Raw genomic sequence first — 19,190 nt, 5'->3', positions numbered from 1 at the left:
TAAGGAAAACTGGCCCACCATGGTCCGCATGGCATGACTCCCTTCAGGAAGTAGGTCTTCTTTAGAAAAGCTACTTACATTACATGGCACCTGACACCTCAGGCACGAATATTGATAATGTGCGTTGCCATGAAAATTAAAAAAAAGACACGCACACATCCATCTGATTTAGCACGATGTTCTGATGCTCAATGTATATATACACGTCTAACGTCAGATTGTCTCACTCCATTAGGGACTGGCAACAATGATTTAGTAAGCTTAAACATCAACTGCAGTGGGGATAATGCTTAAACACGCATTTAATTGAAGATGGCAACGAGCAGAAGAGAAATAGATAAGCTTGACTTAAGCAACTTTCCTAACATTCCGGCACCTAATTGGCATGCCTCCCGGCCAACACAACTATACAGAGCTAGCGACAGGATGCTGTCTGCTGAACTTGTGCACAAACAGGACTCCATCCACACAAAGGAATTAGATTCAGGAAGAGCTTCAGACGAAAGGTTATCATATCTGACGGTTTCTCTAATACCAAGATATCATGTATATAAACTGATTACCGAAGGCCTTCTTTAAGTTATCGCTAGGGTTACTAATGGATTGGCTTCGGTTTTGTTGCAAATGATGCTCACTACTGGATATCTGTTGGCCATTTGTTGCATTCTATTATTTCCCTCCTGTGATGTTCCTGATTATTTATTTATTTCCTTGTTGGAACTAGAACCTGGCTCCTGCGTGAGCCTCTCTGGTTCTATGTTCCAGATTCCCTGTTTGGCAGTTTGATCCTGCTCTCCTCCTTCCTGGATGCTCTGTGCCTTTCCCTTCACCTAATAAACCCTTTAATTGGATTTCAACGCCTTGATTCTTATCTTACAAATTGGCGACGATTGGAGAACCTGAGGAACATTTCTGCAGCATTACAAGGCACAGGTGCGAAGTATTCCTCTTCAAAAAAAACGAACCGGCCTACCTCTTCGTTTTCTACATTTCGGACTGCTGTTTAAAAAGTTTTCTACTTAAGCGTCCGATCGCCAGCTTCCTGGTATGTACTCTTCGGATTTTATGGATTTTCTACGTTTCTTCTAATTTGCGGAGATCTGCCACTGCCGTTACCATAGCCACCATTTCGTCAACGACGTCACGCGCTTCACGCGCTTCTGGTTGCCATAACTACCGACCAGCATTCTTTCAGCCAACGCAGCGCGCTCAACGCGTCAACTTGTTTTTAACGCTGATGCGCCTTGTTTTCTTCTTGCCCTACGTCACAAAGCAGCGTTCAGAGCCTCGTAGCGTCGGCCCTGCATGACGCCTGCCCGCAGTGAAGTGCAAAAGGAAGTCCGCGCTAGCGGAAGCTGGGAGCGTTTAGCTGGGAGCGTTTGATACCTGACACGCTTCAGCTGGGAGCGTTTATACCTGACACGCTTCTGCTGTCCTTGTTTCTGAGCTATACGGCAGCTATCCTGTTCTTCTCTGTACCGGATAACGCACTCAGTGAGCAACTTCTCTACAAACTGGTTGGTACTTTGGCATTGTATTCGTATTTGATCTACCTTCAGGAAAGACTCGTGTCTTCAAAATTTTACTAGACTGTGAAACTTTTGCTCTACTTAACTTTTAGCAACTTTTCACGTTTTTTTTGGACATCAACTTCATTTAAACTTTCTCATTTTTGACATCTTACATTTTTTTTTTTTTTCTGTGGAAAACTACTGCTATTTGTGTTATTTTTAAGGCTTACTTATATTAGTCTTTAATATATAGTACTACATTTAGTTAGTGTAACCATACTATTTTACCATGCAATTTGATCCTCCTAGCAAGTTTCTACAGACTAAAGGTGAACCATCTATTCCGTGGTCACGATGGAAAGAAGAGTTTATTACCTATTTAAAGGCAATTGATGGTGAACGTATGTCTGCTGAAAGGAAAAAAAATATTTTTCTCCACTGTTTAGGTTCAGAGGGTCAAAATGTGTTCAGAACTCTTCCACCTATGCGTTCTGGAGGTGATCACAATGTTTATGATGAAGCATTGTTACGTATTGAAAATAGATTCAAACCCAATACTAGTGTTGCATTAAACAGGTATAAATTTTATACTAGAGCTCAAGAAGAAAGTGAAAGTTTTGATGACTTCCTCACTGCTCTTCGGGCTTTGTCACTACATTGCAATTTTGGGTTAATGACTGACGAAATGCTCAGGGACCAGATTATTGTACATGTGAGAAGTAAAAAAGTTCAAGAACAGCTTTGGATCCTGGGTGATCCCAGTTTAGAAGTGACTATCAGTACCTCCAAAGCACTTGAACAATCTGAGCGCTGGATGAAAACTTTAGAAAGTAAAGCCTCCTCTGGTACTGTTAGCAAATCTTCTTCTAGCATTGATGAGGGTAATGTCAATACTGTTTCCTCCTCATCTTCCAATAGCAAGCCTAATGCTAATACGAGAACTCAATCTAATTCTAAAAATTATTATTGCTTTAGATGTGGTAATCCCAACCACATTGCTTCGTATTCTCGTTGTCCTGCTATTGGAAAAGAATGCACTAAGTGTGGACGTGTTGGTCATTTCTCAAAAATGTGCAAAGACACTAGTACGAGAAAGGAGTCTTCCTTTTCCTCTAAAGGCAAAATTTCTACTGTGTCACAAGGTATATCATCATCCCAAGACCTGGAACATGGTATTGTTGTTTCCATCCGCAATATGACCGATACTAAATCTGCAGAAACTTTAAGTTCTCCAGATTGTATTGTTAGTATTTTAGGAAGGGAGCTCAAACTTATGGCTGATTCAGGCTCTCCCTGGACCATTATTACCAAGTTATATTGCAATGAAGTTTTTGGTAGCCTTGTTGATCTAACTAGCTTATGTGAGTCTGATATTGTTGCACAAAACTTTGATGAATCCTACATTAATATTGTTGGTTATAAAGAAGTCCTTATTGAGTTTAGCAGGGCCGGTCCTAGGCCTTCTGAGGCCCCGGGCGAAAGAGAAGATGTGAGGCCCCCCTAATTGAATATTGCGTCACAAGAAGTGACATCACAGAAAGTAACATCACAGTACTATTGATCTTATTTGGCATCACTGAAGCTAACTAATGTGGATATCAGTAACATGGACAAAAAGTAGAGGGGATGGAAAACAGGTGAGCAAATATCCAGATAAAAGGAAATATTGCAATCAAACAACCACACACACACAACCACACAACCACACACAACCACACACGCCCACACACAACCACACACAACCACACACACACAACCACACACACAACCACACACACAACTACACACACAACTACACAAACAACCACACAAACAACCACACACACACACACACACAACCACACACACACAACCACACCAAGCATTGGCATAGCCAATAGGTCTCGCCTTTGGGACCTTATAAGTGTTTAGCCATGCAACAGTTAATGTGGTTGCACCAAAGATATTGTGCTGCATAACTAAATACTTAGAAGGTCCCAAAAGCGAGACCTATTGGCTATGCCAATGCTTGTTTTTATAACCCATAATAGGCAAACCCAGTCACAGTGGTGTGTTTTTACATGACAACATGTGGAGTCAAGAAGACAGTACTACCCTGGTCGGTTCCAGCGATTCAAAGATCACTAAATGTAACTGAGACACTTCATTGTATATTTGGCCTGTGTCAACAAAATTCCAGCTCTAAAACAACACAATCATGGGAGAGCATCCAGATGCATAGTTCTCTCCAAGGTATCAGACCTGGGACGAAAGGTGTTCGAACTATCTAGTAAAAAATAAAATATTTACATTCTAAAACTATATGGTTGATGTTGAAGCACTAAAGATCAATTTGGATATTACTGAACACTTATTTGAATCACGGGGATGTTTGTCACCAAAAGATACATATAATAATGCTAAAAAGTTAGGTATTAACCTCTGGCACAGCTGAAAACTGTTGTGGGAGGAGAATGAGCACGGTAGCCAAGGATGTTAAAGCGAGCCCCAGGTCAAAATTTAAAGCGTAGAGCACTTTTTTAAAAGGTCCACTATACTTAAACGGCAAGGTGCTGTTGCGTTCTACTAGTAACTTATGAACGTGGTTTCCACGGTAACTGATTTTGCTTCACTTACTTTTTAACGTCTCTGCTTCCTGCCCAATGGCCACCGATGGCTGGGGTGCCCACTGCCATGACAAAGATGATAACCATATTGTAGTCCAGGACAGGCTCAATAGAGGCATACATTGCCACCTTCACTGACTTGCCAAATGTATCACCAATATATGAATGAGTCCTACTTAAAACTTACACTCCTGCTGCGCTTTCTGAAACAGACACCAAAGGCTACGAGGCCCAGGGAAGGGGGCCCACACACTATGACCTTGCAGCTCCATCCAGTGCTTGAAGGCCTTGGGAGGGGGGCCCCCTCCCATGGGCCTTCAAACAGTAACAAGGCACTTCCCAAGACACTGCTGAGAGCTCATCAGAGTACAAAAAAAAACAACAAAAAAAACCTCAGTTGAAGGGGTGTTCTTTAATAGTGGACAGAAAATAAAGTGGTAGCTGTACCTTGCTTAGATGGCAACGAGAACGGTAAATATTTTTATGTTTTGTATGTAATACTGCCCCCCTGTGTCAGATCAGTATGAGTCAGATGGTGTTTCTGCATAAATGAATTAATTGCTTTTAATTTATCGAGCTAGGAAGAATGTATCGACCACTGTATGTCACAGGCATTATTATTACCAAACTTTAGCTGTATTCAATGAAGATGAGAGACAAGATTCGAAGGCTGCTCCCTCCTCCCATCACCCACCTCCTTTTACCTGTGTCCGGCTTGTGCTGCAACCAAAGGGGCCTTCTGTTGCCTAGATACAAAATGCACAAACAGCGCCGATAATGGCCGGTACTTAACCGAGGCGCTGCCCTGCCCCTGACATTGTGAGGCCAACTTAATTGCTGGCCCAGCCATTGTGCCGTCCCCCATTCAGGTTGTCGCTTCCCCCACCCGTAATGTAATCAGGTGAGGCAGGGGGCCCTGCGGTGGGCTGAGGAGGTGTGACCTTTCACAGGGGCGCGAGGCCCCCTGAGCGCGAGGCCCTGGGCAGCTGCCCACACTGCCCATGCCTAGCGCCGGCCCTGGAGTTTAGGGGAAATAGTGCTTGGATCAAAATGTACATTGCTATCAAAGGTGTGAATGTTCTGGGCTGGAGGGATCAATTCAGACTTGGTATTACCTTAAATCCCAGGAACAAAGACCCTATCTCTGTAGTTGCCATTACTTGTGAGGCTGCACCTTTGGACAACACTGATTCCTGTACTACTAGTACTCTTCTGTCTGATGATAGTATGATTGCTTCTGAACCTTCCATGGATGTCTGTGATCTCGAGAAAGACCTCCCTTTGCTATTTCCTCAAGTTTTTTCTGAGAAACTTGGCAAACTTAGAGGTTTTTCCCATAGGATCAAAGTTAAAAATGGTGCCATCCCAGTCAAACAAAAGTTGAGGGGTGTACCCATCAGTATAAGAGCTGAACTCAAGATCTTATTGGACGACATGATCCTTGGTGGTGTCATTGAGGAAGTGGAGTCCTCTGAATGGGTTTCGCCCATCGTTTTGGCTCAAAAACCCGATAAAAGTATCAGGTTATGTGTGGACCTGAGGGCTCTCAATGCCAACTTAATCACTGATTGTCACCCTCTCCCCAATATAAACGAAATGGTATGTTTGTTGGATGGTGCTTGCATTTTTTCTACCCTTGATTTGCGTTCCGCTTATCACCAAATCGAATTGACTGATGATGCAAAGCATTTTACCGCTTTTATCACTCCGTTTGGTCTTTTTCAATTCAAGCGGATGCCTTTTGGCCTAGCCTCCGCCGCTTCGGTGTTTCAGAGGGCCATGCACCATATTTTTAAAGAGGTTAGCTCCTTCGTAAAGTGTTTCCAGGATGATATCCTCATTTTTTCAAAGAATGTGGATGATCATCGTCTCCATCTTAAGAATGTGTGCAACAAGTTATGTGATGCTGGTCTTACCCTCAAATTTAACAAGTGTAAATTATTTTGTAAGAGTGTCGAATACTTGGGTCACACCTTGTCTGCCGACGGTGTTGTTCCCAAGCGTTCCCTGGTTGATGCCATTGTAAAAGCCCCTTCTCCTGATAACAAGGAGAAATTACTTTCCTTTGCCGGCTTATGCGAGTACTATAGTAAGTTCATTCGCAATTTCGCCACGAAAATGGAACCCCTCAGGGAGCTTACCAGGAAATCCTCAGACTTTGTGTGGTCTGAAAGACAGGAATCTGCCTTTTCTTCTATCAAAGAGGATATCATCAATGCTCCCACTTTGAGATCCTTTTCTCTTAACAAGAAGTGCATTATCACTGTGGATGCCAGTTGTTATGGCCTTGGAGCTGTGTTAGGTCAGGTTTCTGGCAAAGAAGAATGGTGTGTTGCCTTTGCATCTAGGACCCTATCTCTCACTGAGAGGAGGTATGCGATCATCGAAAGGGAGTTGTTAGCCTGCACATGGGCTGTGGAGCATTTTCGCAATTATGTTTGGGGCAACAGATTCATTCTTAAAACTGACCACAAGCCCTTGGTTGGAATTTTGTCTCCTGGGGGAGGTTGGAACTCAACTGCTCGCATTGCACGCTTATCTTCGAAGTTGCAGGAGTATGATTTTGAGGTTTTGTATGTTCCTGGTAGGAGTAATGTCACGGCGGATTTCCTCTCCAGGTTGCCTTGCCCTGATGTTGGTTCCAACCCAGATAATCGTGAAATTGATATTGTTTCTGTGGTCAATGACTATGTTTCTAGTGATTTCAGGGGTATCTCTGAGATTGACTGGATGTCGGAAGTTGAGAAAGATCCTATTTTCTCATTTATTTTTGACTGTTTGGAAAAAGGTTGGCCCAAGGATAAATCTGTGTTACCTGAATTTGCCCCTTTTTGTCAAGTTTCGTCTGAGATTGAGGCTGTGGGTAGGATTTTGTTTAAGGCTGGGAAAATGATTCCTCCTGCTTCTTTGTACAACAAGATTCTTTCTTTGGCCCATAGGTCTCATATTGGGATGTCCTCTATGAAACGTCTCATTAGGACCAATTTTTGGTGGCCAGGCCTTGACAAGATGGTAGACAGAACTGTCCGTGACTGTTTGGATTGTGTCAATAGTGATAAGATGCTTAAGGTGTCCTCTGCCCCCCTAAGTCCTGTTCCTTGGCCTGATCATCCCTGGCAAAAACTAGCTTTTGACATCTCTGGTCCTTTCCATCGCCTTCCTGAGTGTGCTTGTTTTGCTTTGGTTTTAGTTGACTACCACACCAAATGGCCGGAAGTCAAATTTGTCTCCTGTGCCACCACCTCAGTTATTATTTCCTTCCTTAGGGAAGTTTTCGCTAGAGACGGTTCTCCTGAGATCCTAGTTACTGATAACGGCGTCCAACTTGTCTCCCAAGACATGGAGGATTTTCTTGTCTCCTGTGGCATCAAGCATCACACTACCTCATTGTATGAACCTAGGGAAAATGGCCAGGTTGAGAGGTTCAATCGTGTCCTTAAAAATGCTGTGGAGCTTGCTTGTTCTTCGGGAGAGTCTTGGAAGGATGTGGTAAGAGAAAGACTCTGGATGTATCGCATCACCCCACATGCTGTCACGGAGGTCAGTCCTTTCCAACTTCTAAGAGGGAGAACTCCGAGTTCCGATATCTGTCCTTGGTGGGTTAAGAAGCTAGATGTTAAGGTTGATCACTTGGATATTTCGCAAGTGGCCAATCGTGTTGTAACCAAGCAGAACACTATGAAAACTTTGTTTGACCGCAAAATGAATGTGAGAGTTCCTGATTTTGTTGTGGGTGAGTGGGTCAAGATCAAGAAACCTGGGTTCACTCTCAAGGGTCTCTCTAAGTTCAGCAATCCCATTAAGATTGTTAAAGTTTTCAGAAACTCTGTCATTACTCAAGATGGCAGAGCCTGGAACGTTAGAAAGGTTGCCAAGTGTAAGCCTGTTCCTCCTGGTCCTGTTCAGATACTTCCTCATGACAAATGTTCTGCTCAGAGTCCTACTCATCATGACAGTAACAACGTTCCACATTCTCAGTCTGTGGCTCATAGAGTCAAAACCAATGCCAGACCTGTTGTTTTACCTTCTAGGTTCCTGTCCTAATATTTCCCTTCTCTTTACAGCTCTGCTTGTTTTATAGGAGGGAGATGTGTTGCATTCTATTATTTCCCTCCTGTGATGTTCCTGATTATTTATTTATTTCCTTGTTGGAACTAGAACCTGGCTCCTGCGTGAGCCTCTCTGGTTCTATGTTCCAGATTCCCTGTTTGGCAGTTTGATCCTGCTCTCCTCCTTCCTGGATGCTCTGTGCCTTTCCCTTCACCTAATAAACCCTTTAATTGGATTTCAACGCCTTGATTCTTATCTTACACCATTTTTACATGCTTACAATATAACAACACTCTGAAGTGGCCCTATGTGGCCCTTCATGTAACACCTAAACAGAGTATGGGAAGAAAGTGATCCCTGCTCCAAGCAGGACGGAATGACTCGCCATCGTGTAAGATAATTTACAAGATGCAAAACAGCTCAGATGATTAGTGTAACCACTGTACAAACATCTAAGTAATCTTGTAGTCCTTAGCTCAAAACACAATAAGGGCCTAAGGCAACTGATTCCAAAACACTGCAGGGTTAAATAAAGTACCTCTGAGGTTAATCATCACATCACCTGTGCAGCAGGCAAAACTGTGATATTGGGTGGAAATAATTCAATTTGAACTGTATAAAAGTGCATCAAGTATATAACTTCATAACGAAACAAAATGCCCTCACTTGACACAAATCCATCACTGAACAGTGGCACATACGTATTTGCCCCTTCTGTTACATACTCGGTACACTCATCAACGCTCTGCCACAGTTCTCTTGGCACAAGAGCCAGTCTCACCATACCCCCTAAGCACCGGGCGGTTGTCCTTTGTGACAGAGGCCTTGCACTAGGCTGCTTCCTCGTTGTACCGCTCCTCTGGTAAAGGCAGGCCCCCTTCACCGGGAAGGTCTCCTTATCCCTTTGCCCTAGTTACTTGGTGCCCTCTGAGACCCATGAAATGTAACCCAACAACCTCTGACAGTGCCTTGTTTATTTTATGCCTTTTTATATAGCGTGGACTTTACCCGAAGGCGTCAGAGCGCTTCAAAATAGGAACAGAACTGATAAAGGAGGAGAAAATGACAAGTGAACATATTACAAAAGCAAACGTTAAGATACAGGAGAATAGAGTGACAATCGTGAGCAAACAAATACAAGGAGGTAGCAAACGGTGCATTACAGGATGAAAAAGTGACAAATGTGCAGGTTACAAAAGCGTACAAAGTATAAATAGAGGTAAAATACTGCTATATATGGCAGACACTCCAACAGAAGAACAAACGTTACGTAGGCAATGGTGGCATTTGTGCAAGTATCTAAAGCAAACACAATGTAAGAGGTAGAAAACAGTTTGTGGCAAGAGAAAAGTGGCGTGTGCATGTTACAAAAGAGAACCAAACACAGGTAGAAGGGTAATACTGCCATCAATGGCAGGACACACTGGGAAGGCACGTCCATAGTCATGGAGGGTAGAGCTGGCCTGGCACTCACCTGAAGCGGCCCCCGCAGTGCTGGCACTGGTCCCCGACCCAGCCGGCCTGGCACAGGCACTGCCCGCTCGCCGGGTTGCAGGCCCCGTTCACGCAGGGCTTGTCGCACTCCTTGGGCAGCAGGGCGCCGAGCACAGCAGCGCTGGACCCGGCTGCCCCCGCCGCCGCGGCCCGGGCACCAGGCCCCACAGCCAGCAGGAGGCAGAGCAGGAACGAGCAGGGCCCCCCAGGGGTCTCCGAGGCGCTGAGCCGCCGGAGGCGCTCCATGCCGGCGAAAGGGGACTGAGTCTCCTCACATGGGCGCCCCGGACGCGAGGGTGGGCACGGAGGTGACAGGTGCGGGCACGAGGGGCGGCTCCGGTAGGCCCGGGCACCTACGACTCCATCAGAAGCTTCAAAGTCCAGATTATGAAACCGGCAACACCGCCGCCGCCAGGCCGAGCCTGATGACGTCACTGCACGTCGGCCGCACGCTGACGTCACTCCACGACGGGCTCTCACTGACGTCCCCAAAAAAGACCACAAATAGGAGCCGGAGGCTTGCAGACGGGGGCGTGTCTTTACTGGTTAGTACACAGGGGGTGTAGATGTAGACGTTCTGCAGCGGGGCAATGGCAAAAGGACGGAACCATGTGTAGGAGGAGCTTACTGTGCCTGGAAAGGGGCGGGGCCAAGGATTCATTTGTGAGAGGGGCGGGTTCAAGGAGGAGTCAGAGATTGGGGGCGGGACTAAAAGTATTTCTCGGTGCAGCTTTCGTTTTCTCAGCAAGAGTGGTAATGAATGTGTGGGAAACAAAACCGGGAGGAGCCTGGTACCTTAAGATAATCAGGAAGGGAGCGAGGCCATGCCGATGCAATGAAACGCAGAGGCGAAGCTGAGAAAGTGAAAAAAAGATTTCAAGGGCAATAATACATAATAAAGAAAACGAGGTGGAGCCATCGCTTTGGTGAATGTATGAAAGCGCGGGTGTCGCATTTGGAACCCACTGATGAAGAGCTAATCTGAAAGCGAAGCTATAGTTGGACGAAGCATATCACTCGGGAATGTAGGGTCTCTACTGTCTTTCAACATTGGGCTTTTATGTGCACTGCTCGTCAGTATATTTGCAACAACAAAACGTGTATGCGTGTTCACGAGGATAGTAAATTATAAACCTGTCAATACAATAATATCGACATATATTAGAATTATACCAAACCGTTGATTCTTTTAAATTGATCTCTTGATTTACGCGGCACCGAGGCCGCAGGTATTGAAAAACACTCTCTGCCTTCGAGGGGTCTTGCTATTTGAAGATGGCCTCCGGACCCAGTTGACTCATGGCATCAGAGCGCGCGCTTGTGTCCTTCTTCTGTTTCGGCGATGTAGGCTCTGCTTAGAGGTGCACAAGCGGATAGCTCTTGCACTGTCTCAGATGCCGTTCAGGGGCGTGGCTAGCATCCTCGCAGAGCAAATTAATGTTTATTGGCTGATAGTTTCTAGAAAGCGCAGAGCTCAGTAAATCCTAGGGGTGGAGGATGCAGGCGTGTGCTGCTGATGCCCTGTAAACCGTGCCAGCCGTAGCACTAATCGCAGGCTGTCGCTCTCACGAGTTTCTAAACACAGATGGTGTGATTATCTGCACACTGCCATATTGGACACTTGTGGCCACCTGCCAAATTCCAGCAAGCAGGAGCTAGCTTATATGAAAGGAAACATTTTGTTTCCATTAATTTATTTTTCTTTAATCAAAAGAATTGATGAGCATTGCTATGCACAGAGAAATCCTCTTTTTAACTTGATGCCTTTTTAACATATTTTAACTTGTATTTATGTTTGTAACAAATGGGCAACATAAATTCACTAACTACCTTTTATTATGTTCGCCGTGTACACTGATACCTTAGAATTCACTGCATTACTTGTATTTGATTTGGAAGTAATTGTTTTATGCATCTTTTATGGTTTAGATAACCGAACTAAAGATTTTGAAATGAATGCACAGTGATCCACTGGGTAAGTGGAGGTTGTTGAACACCATGATCAAGAATTATGATAAGCTTAACAAATGTACCACTGCATGTGATACATGGATAGTCTAATGATGTGCGGCGGCGGTGAAGGCTTACCACCGGGACATTCTGGGAGCTAAGAAGGAATATCTGGCTAGGAGGATCGAGGCATTCGGCGAACTCCTGTAAGGAGATCTTCACCATTGTGAAGGAGTTCACGACCCCCAGCTCCCATTCGCCCCCTTTAGTTTCTCCGGATTCGTGGGCATGTGATCTTGCTAGTTTCTTTACCAACAAGATCAAGGCGATTCAGGCCTCCTTCGTGGTGGGGCCGGAGGATGGAAGCAGCGCCCCTGGGGCCCGTTGCGGACCACCGCACACGCCTGTGGCGGTTTTGTCTGATTTTCCAGCCGTTTCCAGCGATGCGTCCAGGTTGCTGCTGGCCAATCTTAAATCTGGCTCGCCGCTTGACCCCTGCCCTGCCAAATTCCTGGCTGGGGTGGTGGCTGTGGTGAACCCGCTGGTCAACCCTATCCTCAATGCCTCCCTGAGGGAGGGGAGGGTCCCTAGCTCTTGGAAAAGAGCGATGGTGATCCCCCTCCTGAAAAAAACGGGTCTTGATGCCGAGGCTCTGGCCAATTATAGGCCAATTTCACTTCTCCCGGCTCTAGCTAAGATCACTGAAAAACACGTCCACGGCGTCTTGTCGAGCTTTTTGGAAGCTAACAATCTGCTCCACCCATCCCAATCCCGATTCCGTCCTAATCTCAGTACGGAAACGGCGTTGTTGGCGGTCACTGAGATCATCAGGGAGACCTTGGATGTCGGCGGTAGGGCCATGTTGGTCATGTTAGACCTGTCGGCGGCTTTCGACACCGTCCCCCACAAGGCGCTCTTAGCCAGGCTTCATGACATCGGCCTCAGGGGAACGGTGTTCAAATGGTTCACATCTTTCCTTGAAAGCCGCCGCCAGACGGTCTGGGTTTCCCAGAGTTCTGTCGAGATGCCGCCATTGGGAGTTGGGGTTCCTCAGGGCTCTGTGTTGAGCCCCACGCTGTTTAACATCTTTATGTCCCCTTTGGCGGCCGCGGTGGAGGCATATGGGGCCCAGATCGTCTCCTACGCCGACGATACGCAACTCCTCTTCGCTTGCGGTAAAGACCAGGAGTTTGATGGAGAGAGAATTCGGGACTGTCTGGTAATGGTCTTCGACTGGTTCCAGCGGAACAGTCTGAAGGCCAATTCGAGTAAGTCTGAGGTTTTATTCTTTGGTTGCGTCACCGATCCGGAGTGGCGACACTGGTGGCCGTCCGATATGTGTCCTCCCGCACAGTCTTCATTGGTGGCTAAAAATCTGGGTGTCAAGCTGGACAACCAGCTGTCGCTGAGAACACATATTCTCGGTCTAGCTGGCACCTGTTATGGAATTTTGAAAATGCTTCGCAAATTCCTGCCCCTACTGTCTGTGGAGCACAGGCGGATTTCATTTCAGTTGTTGACTGAAGGCTGAGCTGCCAGGAGGACAGCTCCTGGTGGGGCGTATTTACAGAGATACTTACTGGCCTACTTTCTATCTTGGCTTCAACATCATACCTCTGTAACCTTGTATCTCAATAAATACTTACTTGAAACCTACCACCTCTGGATCCTCATATCATGGTAACATTTGGAAACTCAGCCTTCAGTCACCAACTGAATCAGTTCACCCATCCAACATTCTAAGACATGTACAACATTCCACACAGACTGACCAGAGAGTAGGGGAAGAAAGAAGATAGAGAAATAACCATACAACATATCTCAACTGCATGGATATATGTTAAAATAAATCACCCATAAGTAGATGTGCTTAGTATACGCTAGCTCCTGTCACAGCAGAATATGCAGTATGCTAGTTAATCTCACACTGTATACCCACATATATAAGAAGATCTGTTTTACAGGAAATTTAGAATAGTTTCCAGTATTTACCTTTTGTGCGATAGCTTATCGTATTCTGAATATTTGTCTTGTTTTACTGAAGACATCATATAAGCCAGCTCATTACAAATATATAGTTCAGATTTACACTCAGGGACGTAGCTTAATCAGGGAGATTTGCTGACCTAAAATTCCCAACTTGAAAAAAAAAAATGGGCTATAGGGTGAATGGACGAGACGAAAGGTTCAGGATGGACTGTTGCCATAAGTAGAAGGGTCAGCACTGGGTTGCATTAGAAGGACCTCTGCAGCTGACAAGTACTCCATTGCAACTGCGACCCAATACCCTGTCCACAAAACCCAATGTCTGCCAACCCAATTTTAAGTTGGTGGACTGCAAGCTTTCCCTGACAAGATTAAAATGTATTCAGATGGTGTAAAACTTCCTCCAATGACCCAACAGAGTAGGGGCTGTTGGAGGTAAGCCAACCGACCGTCTGCCCTATTCAGAATGGGCAGTCGGATTACTTCCCCCCCCACCGTCTTGTCACCACCAAACTAGATGTGAGGGACAGTAAAAAAAATTAAAAAAGACCCCCCCACACACACTGTGAGAGAACACCCAAGGTGTGGGGAAGGTTATTAGGTTGTTTCTTCTTAAAAATAAAACCTTGCAATGAGAGTTTGTTTTTATAACTTTTAGACTGTGGAAAAGTTTGTCGGTTGGATGTCATGTTTGATAGAGCTGTCCGTCAAACTTTAGCTACATCGTCAGTAACTGACATGATGGCGGCTCCTGTCAATATGTAGAGATGTCGACTGAGCAAGTGAACATTTCTGAATTTGGCAGGTGGAGTAACGATAGGAAACGAGACGTGAAGTCCTTTGCCACTCTGTCTGCCTTTACTCCGTCTGTCAACCTCTAAATCAGGCCCTCTATTTTGTGAGGCATGGTGGGTGAAAAAAAAAATGGTTCGGGATACCGGCTTGACTGATTGCCAGTAGATAGACTATTTGCACGCCTTTTTCCCCCATCACGTTTCAGTGTTCAATTGTCAGTATTATGCCTGGAAGCCTAAGCCTGGTGCAGCTTTCCAAGACTACTACGGACAATATTAGTAAATTCCAAAAAGTAGAACATTTTTATCCATTTCATGAGTACTTCTACGGATGAAGATTAGCTACCTTTTTGTTAAGCCAACCACTATAAGTCAGGACTACAAGAAAAACAAACAGACATAGCAGACCTGAATTCGGCCTAACAGGCCCAAGGGGGGTTCTTGGTCATACCGCAAACAAGTCCACAAACCTACGCCCCTATATACACCTACTCAAATATGTACATTCTACAAACTAGTCCCAATACGAAACACCTGCAGGGTAATATACAAATCTAGGCTCCATCTACTGAACAATAATATAAATCAGTTCATTCTATGTACAGTAATATGCTGCAGAGAACTCACTCTTACTTAAAGGTAACACACCAGAACAGAAAATACACACGTTGTACAGCAGTTAACCGCATGTATAAATACAAGAGCAGACCACACTTACGTGGATATATACAAAGAGGTTGTGTACACAACGTAATATGCACTATGTCAAGTCATAGATATATGACTTGACATAGCGCCTTGAGACCCTCTGGGTGAGTAGTGCGCTATACAAATGCCCGAACTTGAACTTATCAGTTCACCTGGTCTAGAAGAGCATACTATACAAAAGCTCACCTCATGTCCATGAAGTACCCATCCTCTTCAACACCTACACAATACCTCTAGATGACCTCATCAGAACCTACTATCTCAACATCATATCCTATGCCGTACTCTGGCTCTCCGCAGACTTCACCATCATGAAGACCAATTTCTACAACTGCATGAAAAATGTCGCCGACTGGATATAGGCCAAATATCTGAAGCTCAACAATGTCAAGGCTGGCGTGCTATCTTTGGCAACACCCCCTGGAATGACACCTGGTGGCCCGCCAAACTCGGACTCACATCGACAGACCATGCCAGCAACCATGCTATCACATCATCCTGGACAGCAAACTCGCCATGAAACGACAGATCAATGCAGTATATTCTGTCTGCTTCCACACTCCCTACAAGACCCGAAAAATCTTCAAATGGCACCCCACTGGCACGAGTAAAACCGTCACTCAAGCACTAATCACAGCCAGCTGGACTATGGAAAGGCACTGTACGCAAGCAAGAACCACCACTGAACTGACGAAGACTGCAGACAATACAGAACACAGCGTCAAGACTCCTACTCAACCTACCCAAACAGACCAACAGCATCCCACACTTTAGGAACCTCCACTGACTTCCCGTCCAGTAAAGAAGCCAATTCAAGATATTAATACACGCCTACAAAGCTGTCCACGACATAGGACCAGAAGACATCAACCATCGCCTGAACTTCCACCAACCATCCAGAGACCTTCGCTCTGCATCCCTCGCCCAGAGACTGTGCATCAAAACCACAGCAAAGCCTGTTCCTTCCACTACCTCCCCGTCAAGTCCTGGAAGAGCCTCCCCTTCCAGATATCACCCTCAGTGATTAGCAGCACTTTACAAATACTAAATAATTGATATTTTGCCCAACTGAAATGTTTATAGTGCACTAATGTAGAAAGCAAAATTGTTTATAGTATCTATGTGCAGTGACCTGAAGCACAGTACACACCCATGCATCAGCTCAGCTTTTTGTATTTTCATATACTGCACATACCGGTCAAGTTCATGTTAAAGCCTATGTATGCCATGCACTAGCTGCTGCAGGCAACACGAATGGGGGTATATATAAAAAAAAAAACAGCTCACTAGATGTAGGTGGGTATTCAAACACCTCCTGGTGACTGAAGCTCGCCCCAAGCACAGATATTCTATACAAACCTTCATCCATGGTAGTTTTCACTGTGAAAATGTGGTGTGTCCACGTTGCGTTTTGGGCCCTTTCCTGTCACTGGCACTAGGCCTACTCACACAAGTGAGGTACCATTTTTCTCTGAAGAGTTTGGGGAATGCGGGGTGGGTGGAATTTTGTCGATCCACGCAGATTTCAGAACTTTCCACCACAGAAATGTGAGGGAAATGTGGTTTTATATTAGACCCCAAGCGTCCTGCACGGTCTTTTTGTAGCTCAAAGGGGAATCGATGCTGGCTCTGTAGTACAGGACACTTTATTATGATCCCTTACCACGCTAATCGAGGCGGAGTTTATAGATTCTCCCTTACTATAAAGGCGCCAACAACCGAGACGTTGTTGCTTGGCTTCGGATCCTGTCCTGCACCACGCTGGTAGTCAGAGTCCTGTTAATCTCGTAGTTGGTTCCTGCTGAAGCTCTGTTCCCGTTTGTCCAATTGCCCTGCATCAGTTTCCCGTATCGTTTCCCTTCCCTCTACCCCGTACCTTGTCCTTTCCTCCGGTCACTCCTTCTTGTTCATTCCCAGCGTTGCACGGTATTGACAGCTTTTCCGGTATTCCATTCTGTTTTTCCCCTCTTGCGGCTCTTTCTATTCTGCCGCAGCTGCCACGAATTAGGAGCTCCAATTGCTACATACCATCACGGTGTTCTCCCGGTGTGTTACATCTGCTAGCGGTACTCCTTCTGTGGCGGCAGTGGAATTCGGCATTTGTGTCTCGGTGAATTATTTCATTTACCCGAGGTGAGGAGTTTTTTTTGTCCCACTTGCAACTCTTATTTCCTGTGACACTTTAACCCTTCCTTGTGTCCTAAAACTAAATTCCTGATTCCTATACCACAGCGTTTAAAGTGTCCCTGCTGTATATAATTCCTGTAAGGTCATACCTTGGTAAAAGATACCCGTGGTGTATCGTAAATTCTTTTTTTGTTTTTGAGACTCAGTCCTAGCCCCGCATTTACGTTCCTGAAGTTTACTGGCCAATTATTTCTATCCTCATTTAAAGACACCTCTAAAATTCTGTACATATAGAGGTGAAGCTTTACAGCTGGCAAAGACGTATTTGCCTACAACTCGGCCGGCGCTGGGACTCTGTATAAGACATCACGAGATGTCCAGCTGGTAAGAGTAGAGTGTCTTTTCTGCAGAGCCTGCATTGCATATCTCTAGTTTATTTAGGATTTGGGGAGGAGGTTTCTTATCTCTTGTTTATCTTGCGTCTCCCTATAGGTAAACCCCTCCTGAGTTCTGATCCATGTTGAGGGAAACCGGCTGGGGGATAGGAAGACTCTCCTTTTCACTGCCTTCTGATCCCCACATCTCCCTTGAACAGTATAGGGGTTTGAGTGTGTTCATATCTCTCATCCTTGGGCTGCTTTCAGGAGAAGAGGGGAATTCTCTTTGCTCCCGTGGATTGAGCCTAGCGGTTAACAACAGGTTAGTGGTATCGGCAACAGAAAGCCAAGCCCACAAATTAAGTCCACCTGAGCGAAGATAAATACGAAGGGGCTGGCGCCTCCATGGAAACCCCTCTCCAAACTCCCTCAGTAGAGGAGCTGGCAGCAGCTTTAATAGATTTACAAAGCGAGGTAGGGAGGTTGAGAATAGAAAACCAGCGCCTTCATTCTGAATTAGCTCAGGGCAGAAGACAAACTCCTTCTGTTGTCAATAGAGAGGACTCAGTACATACAACCAAGCGCTCATATATACAGCCTGCCCGTTTCACTGTCCCTCCACCCACCCTGGACTCTGCTAACTCTAGTACAGTCAATCCACAACCAGTTCAAGTATCTGTAATTACTCCAGTACCGGTCCCCTTGGCAGTTCCCGAGAGATTTTATGGTGATAGTGCCAAATATAGCATCTTTATCAATCAGTGTCATCTTCATTTTATGTGTAAGGCATCTGCGTTCCCCAATGACTCATCCAAAATCGCCTTTGTGATCTCCTATTTAAGAGGTAACGCTGCAAAATGGGCAGTCCCTTTGATTGAAAACAACGATCCTCTTCTTTATGATTTTGATTCCTTTAAAGAGAAATTAAGAAGTCTTTTTGCGCGTCATACATACGTCCAAGCCAGTGACAACGAGTTTTTGAATCTAAAATAAGGGTCCAAAGACTTGCTTACGTATCTTACTGAGTTTAATAGATTAGTTGTAGAAACACAGTGGCCTGAAGAAAAACGAACATCCTTATTTTATAGAGGATTAAATGATGATCTCAAAGATCGTCTCTCACAAATAGTGGAGCCGCCTGAGGACTGTCATGCGTTCATAGACCTGGTGGTAAAACTCAATCACAGGTTAAATGAACGCAAAGGAGAAAAATCAAGAGGTATTTTGAACAGAATTGTGATAGTCAGAGAAGAGAAGAAAGAAGGAAAGGAATCCATGCAAATAATGGGAATGAGAGCGCCCTTAACTCTTGAAGAAAAAGAAAAACGTCGAAAGAACAACCTATGTCTTTATTGTGGTAAAGGGGGTCATTACGCCCAAATGTGTCCCGCTAAGAATACTACTGCTTTAAAGAGTGTGGTGGCCAGCCAGTATTGCCCCCCTCATTGGAAAACTAGAAAACTTGAGGAAGGAGGAGACCGCTTCATCAAGTTGTCTGACTCTTCAGGTCTCTCAAGATGGTGGCCCGACATTTCCTGGTTCTGTGGTCCTGGCTTGCTCCTTCCTCCCTTGCTTTTGCGGGGCTTT

At 45.2% G+C, this 19,190-nt stretch overlaps 1 protein-coding gene across 1 annotated transcript in view; it reads right to left on the bottom strand.

Moving 5' to 3' along the window:
- Positions 1-10,262, bottom strand: part of ATRN (attractin) — a 960,574-nt gene extending 950,312 nt beyond the window's left edge. The window contains exon 1 of the mRNA XM_086964304.1: positions 9,642-10,262. Coding sequence (XP_086820430.1) covers positions 9,642-9,907 — 266 coding nt within the window. The 5' untranslated portion in view covers positions 9,908-10,262. The remainder of the gene's footprint in view (positions 1-9,641) is intronic.
- Positions 10,263-19,190: the final 8,928 nt, after the last annotated feature.

The sequence above is a fragment of the Lissotriton vulgaris genome, chromosome 3_2, assembly GCF_964263255.1.
Source record: "Lissotriton vulgaris chromosome 3_2, aLisVul1.2, whole genome shotgun sequence".
NCBI classification, from domain to species: Eukaryota; Metazoa; Chordata; class Amphibia; order Caudata; family Salamandridae; genus Lissotriton; species Lissotriton vulgaris.
This window is presented reverse-complemented; position numbering and strand designations above follow the sequence as displayed.